The sequence below is a fragment of the Phyllostomus discolor genome, chromosome 6 (assembly GCF_004126475.2).
Source record: "Phyllostomus discolor isolate MPI-MPIP mPhyDis1 chromosome 6, mPhyDis1.pri.v3, whole genome shotgun sequence".
Classification (NCBI taxonomy): Eukaryota; Metazoa; Chordata; class Mammalia; order Chiroptera; family Phyllostomidae; genus Phyllostomus; species Phyllostomus discolor.
The window spans coordinates 66,361,012-66,374,036 of NC_040908.2; the positions used below are offsets into that span (position 1 = coordinate 66,361,012).

Genomic DNA, 13,025 nt, shown 5'->3' on the forward strand with positions numbered 1-13,025 from the left:
TTACCTAGGCACATGACTTCTGGGTTGTATGGCAAGACTATTAAAACTATTATACATTTATATATTTATCATGATTAATATTTCAGTTTATTTCTGATATTGTATTTTGGATTATCTATGGTTCTGCCTTTTGTTTCTTTTTATTATTCCTTCTAGTCTTCTTTTAAATTAATTAAGGTCCCCCACCCCTGCTCCCACTACTTGAAAAGTTATACACCATTTTACTGTTACCTTGAAGAACATATTTTTTACATGCATATCTTTGCAAACCACATGAGTGTTTTTTAAGAGTCTAACATTTGAACTCCAATTAAGCCCACTTCAGTTTTTACACTTTTGTTCTTTTATTTTTTTTTTACTTCTGTGTTGTCCTTAATGTTACAAATAAGACATTATTTGTATTGTTCTATTAAGTAAGTGTTCATGCAGATTTACCTTTTTTTTTGGTCTCCTTACTTTCTTGACCCTCAGACCCTCCTCAGATCATTGTCCTTCTGCACACAGTTAATCTTCTGAATTTCCTTCATTTAGAGTCTATTGGTAACTAACTTATTCATACCATGTCTGAATAGCTAACATATAGCTTCACTGGGTACTAACATTTCTTGGTTATTATCTGTTGCTTTTTCTTAGTCCACTGATGATACTGTTGCAATCTTTCTGGCTTTCACTGCTGCTGCTGCTGCTCAGAAGTCAGTGAGCCTTACTGTAACTGTGTTGTAGGTAATCTGACTTTTCTCACCAACTGCTTCTGCTAATTTCTCTGTTGTTCTGGGGAGTGGAAAGCTAGAATGACTGTTTTGTTTTGTTTTTTTCAGGCATAGGCAGGTGGCTTTACCAGGTAATGTGTCAGCTGCTAAGAGAGCCCAGGATGGAAGTTACTCCTTCCCCAGTAACAGAAGTCCAGAGAGGGCTGTGAAGAGCTGGGGTGTAGGGGCCCCACAAAGTCATCAGGAATATTATCCTTGCTACTTTGCCAAGTAGGCTGCAAACCCATGTACACTTCAGCCAGAAACTAGAAGGGGATTAAGCCCAAAAGGGGCACATGCCAGTTATTTCTCTTAAGAAAGCTTGCCCAGAACTCCCAGCCCACTTCTGTCCACCTCCCTCTGGTAATCCTCAGCTTCAAGGGAGCCTGGGAGTTTGATCTTTTACCTGGTCCTGTTGCTGCTTGAGTGGAACTGGAGAATCCTGGATACTTGGTCAGCAAGTAGCAGTCTCTGCCACGGGGCCTAAATGCTTTTACTGCCTGAGGCTAGGCATCCAGGGAGAGACTGAAATCAAGATGATGATTTACTGGAACAAAATCGTGAAGAATATGGGAGAGCAAAGGGTTAAAAGCACAGAAGGAGGGTTTGGACTTCTAGAGTAGGTGCATCTCCACTTGAGACTGATGAAAGAGAAAACAGGGCTGCCACACTGGCATGGGGTGGTGAGGCCAAGCTAAGGGAAGACCTCACAGCACACAAGTGATGAGGCCCTCATGGAGCTGCTGAGTGGGGGGCAGCACACAGAGGGTAGAGAGCCCGGACCGTCTGCTGGGTGAATGTAAACACGATCAGGAATGCGTGTTGAAAGCCACTTGTCAGAAGGTTGCATTTATGAGTAACAACCGGTCTCCATAAGCAGGACAAAACCACTTTCACCAGAACATGCTTCTGAAGTAGGAAACACAGTCACAGCACACTCAATGTTTAGCCTGTCACACTGGAAAAGCACTTGGTCCAAATGCAGGCTCATTATATAAGAAAACTGAATTGAAAGCTGGAGGTAATCAATGACACTAAAAAAATGTAGGCATTGGTGACAGGGGACACCCTTCTAAGCAGCCCTTTCACATCTTTCATAAAGTGGTTTCCCATCCAGTCCAACCTCCCTGGTGTATCTCCCACCCCCCAGGAAGCCCGTGTGAGGGGCCTCTGGCGAAACCACAGTCTGCATCCTTGGCGAGTGAGGATGAAACACGTTTGCCATGGAGTAAGTATACTCGGTCTATCAACACCCCTTTTCTCCTCTACAAACAAGGAAGATAATGAAGAATCCATTGTATTTGACTATAGCCTTAGAGTATCTCACTCCTCGGAGAGGCGCTAGGTACCAGTCTTGCCTGTTTTCCCTGGTCACTACGTTTTTCAGGTGCAGAATTAGATGAACTCAATGCTTAAGCACCAAATTATATCACCTTTGCCACATCACAAATGTTCTGAATGAAATAGGAAGAAGTTAATGGTGAACATTGCAGGAAAGTCTCCCAGAACTACCAGCCTATAGAAATCTGCAGGTCAGGTTCTAAATCACAGTACTAATTTTAGAATAGAGATGCTTCTCCTCTCTTTTTACAAGATTGGGTGTGTTCAGGGTGCTTTGGCTGAAGACAGTCTCTCTCTTTTAAATCAAGCTCAGTCAGCATGACTAAATAGCAGCCGGGGGCCTGGGTCCCCTGTGGCCACACAGGGCTCATGAGCCAAGTCCATGGGCACCTGAGCTTTCATTGAGCTCAAACTAAGTGCCTCAGTCAGGCCTGGAGGCAAGATCATGAGGAAGTTTACATACTCACATAGCTCAAAGCGGCACGGCAAATACTGAGATCACATCCGGTATGGGCTCCACCACTGTGGACACTGCTCACCCTGCCAGCAACGTCCCAGCAGAGTTCTGTCTTTTCCTGGCAGCTGCGCGAACTGCAGCTCTTCTGCAGGTGCAGTCAGTGCTCCAGCTTTCCACCTGCTCCCCCCACAGCTCTCCAACTCAACGTCCACTGACGGAAACCTATGAAAGAAGCTCTCCTACAAAACCCCACGGAACCAGCATTCAAGCAACAGAACTGACCAAGCTTGTACCAACCCTGCACTTAATGGTTCACAAAAAAATCCTTAAAGATAAACTGTTACACAGAAGAGCTTTTTTTGTCAGCAGTGCTGGCTCTTGTGTGTAGAAAACCAAATACTCACTACCAGACACTCCTGACAGATTAAATGGGTCACAGGTGCTTGCCATTCTTTGAATTAGAGCAAAAATTAATTTTACAGTATAATCTGAAGTAACTCTATGCCTTCTGATTCATATTTTTAAGATTCAATCCAGCATTAAATACTGCATCACCCAACACAAATATTAGGGAATAATATTTGCCCTAACTATTTTGTTAATGTTGATTTGATAAGAAGTGAGAAATGCTAAGAGCAGTCTAGGCAGAAAAATATCTTGATGTGTTTTTTAATTGAGATTGTTCATCTGTGTGCATGCTTATATGTTTATATTTAAAACAAAAGAACTAAGGGAGCTTTTTTCACTAATTGAGATTAGCTTACATCTTGACAGTTTGAGAAAAAAATTATTTTAACGAGGAAAAAATATTTAACATAAATGGCAGTAAATTGAGATCTTTCCATTATTGCTTTAAGACAGTCTTTGTTTTTATAAAAATTATCACCTATTTCTTCTAAATAGGATAAATACTAAGATTTTTTCCTATAAATCAGTCATTTTGAGTAATTAATCCTGTTGCTAACTTTATAAAAAAATAATGTAACTGCAGACTTTGCCATTTTTCCACTGTATAAATTACTCACACTTTTTAAAAAACTCCATATCCCTTTTCATGTAGCTGTATGTGAATAGTGAGTAGTTAGATAAGTGAGGAAAACGGAGACATTTGCCATACCAACAGTTGGTTTTTATTTTAAGAAAATATTAATTTAAAAAGAGTTCTAAGAAAGTCAATAGGATTCCCAGAAATGATATTTCTGAGATCTATGAGATTTAAAACATAATTATAAAAGGCTAAAAACCAAAGGATTCTTTCCTACTTTTTCCTTTTTAAAAGAATCCAGAGCTTTGTGACCTCAGGAAGGTCAGCACCCACGCAGCCTCAGTCTTCCTCCTCGGAGTCGCTGCCCCTCCGCATGGGGGCGGAGCACCGCACTGAGGACAGCAAGGCGTCTTCGATGGGTTTCTTAGGGTTTTCCTCCAGGTCCGTCTTGATTGCTCCAGACTCAGACAATTTCCACTCCAAGTCTAAGCAATAAAGTAAAACCAAATTACCTAAGACAGTCTGCACCGGGCCCTCACCCTCAAGTCTGTTAAGTTGGGTTTTTGCCCTGTAGAAACTACAATCATCAACATTTGAGGACAATTTAATTTTAGTACCAGAATTATCAGGTATCCAGAAGAAAGGGAAAAAATCAGACCTTGAAGCAGGAAAACAAAGGGACTTTGAAACATGCCCACACAATGAGCTCAAGGGAGATGTGCCACACTTCGGGACCTGTGTGGGGACTGAGAGACTGAAGTGTATTCTCACGGCTGCAGCTTCTCAGACTGTACAGTTTCCCGGAGGCGAAATCAGCCCGAAACACCTCAAGGAAATACTTCTCACAGTCCTGTTGACTATCTAATCATCGAATCTAATTTTAGTTAACAAAAGGAAATTCTGAAACCTCATGTCCAATATCTCAATCTATTAGGGTCAGAGGATAAATGACATCCTTGAACGGACACATTTGTTCCAACTAATACTTTTTTTAAAATACCAGAAAATGAAGAATCAGTGACTAAAGGCTCAGTTCCTGTATTTCCCTCTCTTATTATAACCAGTGGAACCAGTGGCACACAGGTGTCAGACTTGATGAAGCAAAATCAAGTGATGCACTTTTCCACTGCAGAGAGGACTGATGCAGAATCAGGGAACTGGATGAAAGATTCTACAACAAACAGTCTGGTTTAAAGTGATGCTGTTAATTAGGCACTTCCACTAAAATCTGACAACCAAATTGACTGAAGTCATACTAATTTAAAGTGCTCATGGAGATGAATAACACTAGCATTTTCAGCTCTAGGTACCTCACTTAAATGTTACAAAAACTCAACCAGTTTCTTCAAAAACAAACAAACAAAAAAAACCCCAAACTGAAGATTTCAGTCTTGACTCAAGAGTACATTTAAATGTACACATATAGTCATATCTGTAAGTGTATGTATTTAATGTTACTGTTCACTCATGTAGTAATCATTGTTTTAGTAAGTTCATTAATCCTCAAATAAGACTTGTTCTGGAAATAAAGACTGTAACTACTACTGTTCATCTACCTTTCTCCCCTCATGGCACAGTCAAAATACCAAAATATGATGCCAACATGTATTTAGTTTAAAATGCTGTAAGCCTTTGAACACTGGAACAGTGAATAACTAATGTAACATACATGTGTGTATATGTGTATGTATATATGTTTATACTTTTCTCAGTTGAAGGTCTTATACAGCTATATATAATAGTATATAATCATATTTTAACATGCTTTTAAAACCACTAAAGCACAGTTAGACATTGTCTCAATAAAGAGATAAAGAACCTGACTTCGCAGGAAGCCTGACTCAGACCTCAGCCCCTCTCACATTACGTGTGTATATGTATTTCTGACACCTCCGTGCATAACAGGTAAAAAGGAATAAAAAGACATCTGCCAGGAGTTAAGAGGCAGAATTAAATAACATTTTAATTTAATTTAAAAGCTACTAAGACATTCAACTCAGAAAACCTTTCTATAGAGATCATTTACCTATATATTATATATACACACATGTATATATACATCTGTCCTTACATGTTCATGTGAATTAAAGAAAAATGATGAGATCCTGAGCTACAACTTAAAACATTCAAATACAGGGATGAAGAAACATATTAGACATTAGTATTAAATCCATATATTTTAAAGTCCATTGTGGCCTCTTTTCACTGAGAGCGATTACAGCCCGGTTGTATCTGCCCCCTTTGGTCTCAGAAGAGAGATCAAATGTGCTTCCTCCCGTCTCCACCATGCACTGGCCACGTCTCATGTGCCCTGGACCATCTCAAAGAGGCCCTTACCATCTCTCGTCAGGCTCATGCCACCAAACACGAGGGGTCCAATAAACTGAGCCTTGATATCACCGTCAAGGTAAACAAATATCGTGGGCAGATTCCTATCAGGGTAGTTGGGTATGCATGTTGTTGAAATGGCTTTGATGAACTTGACATCAGGAAACTTCCTGGCGAGTCCACTCAGGTGCTGATTTATTAGGGCACAGAGGGGAATCCTACAAAATGGAAACCGGAAACGGTGTGAGTGGGAAGATCCTACAAAGCAAAAATAGAAGCAACTATGATTCTGCATTTACCCAAAACAAAGCTTAGCCATCCTGCTACCCTAAGTAAAACCTCACAAGTGGTTCTGTTACTCCAGCCAAAAAGAATTAACATTTTTAAAGAACCTTCTAATATGTTTAGGGAAAATGAAGAACTCAAATTCAATTTAATTTGACCCAATAATAAGTCAGAAAAACAGCTTCAATGTAAAAGATAATTGTTATGCCTGTATGCATGGCAGACATTCAACATTTAGAACCTGTACGGCAGGCCAGAGAGCATTTCCTGCTCTAAAGAGTCCTGCACGGCCATGGACTCTGCGGCTGAGGACGAGGCTGCAGGTGAGAAACGCTGGAAGGCCTCACGCCACCTGCTGTGGACAGTCACTGCAAAGGTCACTCTCACCACCTGTGAGATTGATCCGTGCATGGAATTTTAAAAAACAATAGTTTCTCTAGAGGGACAATAACTTAGGAATTTATTATCAATAAAAGCCAAGTCTTCATTGCTACACTGTAACAAAGGCATTTGTGTTAGTCACAAATACTAATTTCAAAGTCTAAGGACAAAAATAGGGCATCAAGATTTGGGCAAATCAGCAACAAAAGCACATATAACACCCTCTGATGTGAATTAAACCCAGGATGTTCAAGATATATAGTCAAATGAGCATTTAAAGACAGAGCATAACATCACTCACCCTTGTTTGTAAAGGTGCAAGATCACCCACAAGCCCTCTCCAGCTTTGGTAACTTCCTGAACATAATCCTTTCCTGAGATCTCCAAAACTTCTCCAAATTTACTCTTCAGTTTAGTTGCTTTCCACTCAGCCAGTCTCTGCTGCCTGCACAACAGGAGGAGCGAGTCATCTCCCTCTCTCTCTCTCTCTCTCTCTCTCTCTCTGTCTCACACACACACACACACACACACCATTCAGACAACAACTTTCATAAAGGTCCAGGTTTATTTCTTTGCTGCATGGCAAAATTCTAAGATCAGTTCTCTGGAATCTGAAATATTATTTAATTACAACCCTTTCCAAATGAAATCTCAGTCAAAAAGTTCATTTTTCAAGGGACACACATTTTAATGCCACACAAAAAAACAAACAGTCCCTCTGGGTAGCACTAACCTATACATTTCAATAGCTCGTTCATCTTCCTCATTAAATTCATCTTCATTATCCTCCAATTCTTCCAAAGTCATATCTTCGTAAGTTTTCACTGAATATAGTTAAGTCAACAGAAACCAGAAAATTTAAAGGATGAACATACACACATTTTTTCCTTCACTTTTCTCATAAAGATGTGCATGCAACACCAAAGACCCCCAGACCACCAAAACCAGAATGCAAAGTATTTAAGGTATTATACTAGTACAAAGCAGTTGAGGGTGTTAGAAGATGGAACTAGTGTGTTCATAACTGCAGGCCTGACTCTCTTACCTACACACCACGGTGAGGATATGGATGAGAAGTTCCCCATGTTTATAAAACAAACACTGTACTTGCCCAAATTCACCTGGTCTGATCGTCAAGCACACACACTATTGGGCAGAGGCATCACAGTTCTCCTCCCACCCAGGAGGTGAAAGGACACCAGTGGGTGTCCTCCCACAGCAAGCGCAAGGACCTGCCATAACATCTGTATTTTGTTGGTATTGCCATAAATACTCTTTTTTAAAAAGATTTTATTTATTCATTTTTAGGGGGAAAGGGAGGGAAAAAGAGAGGGAGAGAAACATCAATGTGTGGTTGCCTCTCAAGCACCCCCCACTGGGGACCTGGCCTGAAACCCAGGCATGTGCCCTGACTGGAAATCGAACCAGCGATCCTTTGCTTCCCAGGCTAGCACTCAATCCACTGAGCCACACCAGCCAGGGCTACTGCCATAAACAGTCTTGTTTCTGGCCACCAAATCAGGCTTTTGTCCCTGCATCCATCCCAGCACTACAGGGAACTGCTCTTATCAACCTCAGCAATGACCTTCATTTCTTAAGAGATGAACAGCCTGTGACCCAACCCCACTCTGCCTCCTCTGAGAAGGACTGCCCTCTTCTGCTCCCCCCTGTGACATTGCCCTCCTTTGGACCCTCTGCTGGTTTGGCTCCTCTCCTTCTTTATCTGTACCCACTCATTTGGTGATTGCACCTCATGGCTTTACATACTGCCAATATGATGACAATTCCCAAATTTATGCCTCCAGCCCATATTCTCTGATTTAAAGGAAACCATACCTAATGGCCCACTTACCACCTCTATTTATCTAATAAAAATCTCAAAGTTACTATGTCCCAAATGAACTTCCTGATCTCACCTCAAACCTGCTCTCTCCAAGCCCTCATCTCGGGCGAGGTAACTCCGTCCTTCCAGTGGCTCAAGCCCCAAACCTTGCAGTCATCCTAGACTTATTTCTCTCACACCCCTCAAAGGATCAATCCATCAGCAAATCCTGTTGGCTCTACTTTCAAAAAATGTCCAGATCTGGTCACTTCTCACCACTTCCACCAGCACCACCACTCTGGTCCAAGCCAACGGAACCTCTTGTCAGCATTACTGTAGTAGTTTCCAAACTAGCCTCCTTATTTCCTGCTTTGCCCCCCACTGATCATGCTGAGGAAGGCAGCAACAGGATGGTGCTATCAACATGGAGGACGCATGTCACTCTTCTGTTCAAACTCCTATGACTTCCAACTCATTACATAAAATCAAGGTCCTTATTAGAACTTGCAATGTCCTAAATGGTCTGACCCCTAGTTACCTCTCTGAACATACTCCTCCTCTTCCCAATCATACTGGCCTCCTTCCAGATTTTCGAACATGCTTTTCACTTGCTAACATAGCTCAGTTCACCTCCCTCAGCTCTACCTGCCTGTCTTCCTCGTGAGATCCTCTCCGACCCTATCTAGAACTGTACTCCTACAACCCTTTCAAGGTCCTTTTCCTGCCTTATTTTCCTATATTTCACTTATGTATCATTTATTGTCTGTCTCATTGCAATGTAAGTTCCACCAGGATGGGATTTTTGTCTGGCCTGTGTGTGGCTAAAGCCCCACTGTCTACAACACTGTCTGGCACACAGTAATCATTCAATAACCACTCACTAGATAAATGCTTTGTAACAAATCCTTCTCTAAATTAGTCTAATATATAAACAGGGGACGACAATATTGGCTCTGTGATCAGCAGTTCTGAAACTCTGGTGTGTATCAGAAATCCTTTGAGGAACTTGTTTAAAATGCAGATCCTTGGGCCTCGCCCCCCAGAGATTCTGATTTAGTAGGAACTGGGTTTTTACAAACACCTAGGGATACCAATTCAGGAGGTACAGCTACCTTTGAGAAAATGCTTTTCTTGACTCCATATTAACCTTCCCCAAATTAAGTTATTTAAATATTTTCAATAAAAGCACAAAAAGAATACAGTATAAGCTCAGGAGAAAGCTCAGTTGATTAGAGCATGGTCCCTGGTCAGGGTACATATGCAAATCAACCAGTGATTGCAAAAATGAGTGAAATAACAAATCAGTGTTTCTCTCTCTCTCACTCCCTGTCTCCCCCTTCCTCTCTCTCTCTCAATTCAATGGATAGACATTTTAAAGAAAAAAAAGAGAGAATACAAACACTAGAAACATTGAGCAAATTTCCATGACCTTATCCAAAGTGAACAGCAGACCAGAAAGTCAAGTCTTCAGGATTATCATGTGCTTATCTGACACAAACAAGAAACTGTGGAAATGACGGGGGCCTCTGAAGTCCCCTAATTCTACAGCCCAGGAAGTTGAAGGCAGAGACACGCCATGACTTGCTTTGGTCCCAGTGTTCATTATAGCACTTCAATCCCCGGCACCCTGACTCTTGCTCAGAGGATCCTTCTATCAAAGCAGTTTAGAGGCTTAGAAAATTGTTTCCTGTCCAGAAAGACACAGAACAGAAAAGAGTAAAAGCAAGCTAACCGACTGACTGCTGAAGGACTCGCTGTTCTTCCTCTTCCGCCTCCTTTTCCAGTTCATTCAAACTTTTCTTCGAGGGCAAAATGCCCTTTTTGCGTAAGATGTCATTCCACTCAGTGTCTGCGTTGGGGTCCTAGAGCAGGGGGGACCAAGGATATAGACCATGAGTCCACTATGGAGAGTGTTACGTTGGGCAAGGGGTGAAATAGGAAAGGTGACAGGAAAAAAAATTCAAATTATTCCGTGACCTGTAGACCCATAGCCCCTGTTCCATTCTTCCCATCTTCCCCTCTGCTCCCCCACCCCCAACCACTGAGTAGTTATTCTTGGGGTGAAAAATCAAGATATGATGTGCAGATCGGCTTCAATACTGGAACCAAGGCTCTGACCTGGCTTTTGTCCAATACTCAACAGATATTTATTAACTATGTACTATATGTAAATAATTGCAATAGTAGGGAAGAGTGGTGGATGCCAGAGCCATCTACACTACAGTCAAGATGAAGAGTCAGGCATTAAAACATCAGATATATATTACAAACTGTGGCAAGTGCAATGGCCAACAGGCTGCTGACCTATAGAGTCACAGGGGGGCTGAATTTCACAGAATGGGTGGGGATGTTCCCCTAGAAGAAGTGACATTTAACCATCTCTGGAGGGTGAGAAGAAATCAGACATGAGGAGTGAGATCTTGGGAAATTACTTTCCAAGCAGAGAGACAAGAATGTTCAAATGGCCCAAGAGTAGCAACACTGAGTATCTCAAAGTCCTGTGGCTGCAGTAGGGTCAGAAGCATCAGGAGGAAGAGAGCCTGATGCTAGGCTGACAAATTCTCTAATGGCCAAACCTGAGAGAGAGAGAGAGAGCTGAGGCCCCATGGAATAGCTCACAATGGCTAACAGTTAATGAATTCTAGGTGCAGGATACATTTCTAAGCCCTTTACCTGTATCTACATAGTTAACCCTAAGAACCTTAGAACAGACACGACATTTAGGAAGCCATGGACATGCTGCAACAAGTCAAATTTGCCAGGCTTAAATGTCAGAAGGATAAATGGCAAAGTGGGCTCTTAGCTCCAGAACCCTGCTTCGAAAACACTGGTTCTGCATAGCCTGACAGAACATCGATAATGGTCCCGGTGTGAAATTTGTAATCAAGGAGTGCTATGGAAAGCAGCCCTGGAGCTTCCTCATCACCATTTAAGAGGGTCTGGTTTGTGGCAGACACGCTGTTATTTGCAGAGGATTATCCTCTCCTGCCCCAACCCACCCCACACTAACTCCATTTCCCACTGAGCCAGAAATCAGAATTCCTGACCACAGAGAATTCTGGAAGGCAGCAGAATGACCTTTGGAGGACGGTCCTTGACAACTTAGTTGTCACATGTTTTTGTTCATAAAAGCATCCATTTCCATCGTGTCGTCACTCATTTTCTTTCACTTTTCTTTGGGGTTTGGTCAAATTCCCGAGACAATAAAAGGACAATGCTAGGGAATCTTGTTTTAAGCCAGAAAGTAAATGAACACAGGAGACCCCCGGGCTGAGCTCTGGAAGCTAGGAGAGCCTACCTAAACCTGAGCACCAATGTTAGGGGTAAGAGTGTAGTCAACCCCTCCCCCAGCTCTAAGTGAAGTCAGGAACAGGGGTTCCACCACTGTTTTAAGTTACAGGACCCTTAGGCGGGACCCTCCATTTCTCCAAACCTCAGCTTCCCGGTCTGTGCACAGGGTCCGTAAACACATCTGCTTATGTGCTCACTAAGAGAGTTAATAATTAAGAGGTAACTTTGTCGGGTGGAATAAGATCTCAAGGAGAGAGAGCTACAAAGAACAGATATTTGGGGTTGGGATACACCGAGGTGGAGACGCTCAGACGGTGGGACCACGCCCGCACTGCACCAGGCCTCAACTAGCAAGCTCTCCTCGGTGCCTGGGGTCCTGGCACTTCCCACTGGGCCTAACCGGCGGTCCACCGCCTGCGCAGACCCGGCGGGGCAAGCGAGCGACCGCAGCCTACAAGCCCGGCGCCCCACAGCTTACCTGCATCTTGTCTCAATTGCTTAAGTCAGGCGGGTCAATGTGCCTGGGCCCTCAGTTCTCTTTTGCACATGCGCAGCTGCTGTCCGGCCCCTTCTCCCAGCCCATGTTTCACCCCGCCCTCCAGAAGGGAGCTGGGCGGAGCCAAGGAGCAAGGGAGACCAATGCGTCTGCGCGTGCTTTTCCGGAAACCGGCGCTAAAGTGACCACAGGCGAAACCAGAGGCGCACACAATTTGTCAGTGCCGCAAGTTACTGGGCGCTGCCTTATTAGGGCTGGCCTTCGGCCTTAGAGCAGTAGGCTGGGTGGAGGAGGTACCGGTATCTATCCAACCCTAGACCTAATTATGCAAAAGACGTCTAGGCTCAAGAAGTTAGAAATGTTTCAGTGATGCAGTGTTACAATTAAAAATGATGATACAGGGTCACTTGGAGTTAAAACTATCATTTCAGCGTCGGATAAGGCAATTTATTTGTTAAGACATTTATCGAGGCCGGCTTTTTACCAGGCGCTGTTTAGGCCCTGCAAATGTACCGGCGATCATAGCAGACACAAACAAACAAACAAACAAAACCAGGAAAGCAAAAGTCATTTCACCTGGTTGAGCCTCAGGTGATCCCTATATGCAAAAGTCCTTAGCCTTATATGGGCACACAGGAGGCACTGAGTAAAAGTCTACGGAGTCTGAATTGTAAAATGAAGGGCATAGGTGCCAGGCTTCTGCCTACGCAGCCCTACGAATTTCAGTTAAATCAATATCCCTCCTTGGACATTTGGGCTGGTGTTGCCGTTCTTTGAGATTTTTCTCTGCTCTCCTGCCCTTGGCTGGGACCTCTAAGCCATGGAAGCTCTAATGTTGAAGCTGGAGCCTTCATGGCTTAGAGGGGAACTCACTCTTGACTGACTACTCC

The 13,025-nt window shown here is 42.9% G+C and overlaps 1 protein-coding gene across 1 annotated transcript; it reads right to left on the reverse strand.

Annotated features, from left to right (window-relative positions):
- Window positions 1-3,654: 3,654 nt before the first annotated feature.
- On the reverse strand, window positions 3,655-12,244 carry PDCL3 (phosducin like 3). Its single transcript, XM_028515910.1, has 6 exons — window positions 12,118-12,244; window positions 10,081-10,210; window positions 7,260-7,350; window positions 6,828-6,971; window positions 5,870-6,078; window positions 3,655-4,017 (listed from the first exon to the last, which is right to left on the reverse strand). The coding sequence occupies exons 1-6, from the start codon at window positions 12,121-12,123 to the stop codon at window positions 3,872-3,874; spliced, it is 726 nt and encodes a 241-aa protein (XP_028371711.1). The 5' UTR covers window positions 12,124-12,244; the 3' UTR covers window positions 3,655-3,871.
- Window positions 12,245-13,025: the final 781 nt, after the last annotated feature.

What these genes read in the sequence shown, in the direction of transcription:
- PDCL3 (XM_028515910.1), bottom strand. An exon ending in CGAGCTATTGAAATGTATAG is followed by an intron (nt 6,972 to 7,259) that starts GTTAGTGCTACC and finishes CCTGTTGTGCAG; the next exon opens with GCAGCAGAGACTGGCTGAGT. An exon ending in TTGCACCTTTACAAACAAGG is followed by an intron (nt 6,079 to 6,827) that starts GTGAGTGATGTT and finishes TCCATTTTGTAG; the next exon opens with GATTCCCCTCTGTGCCCTAA.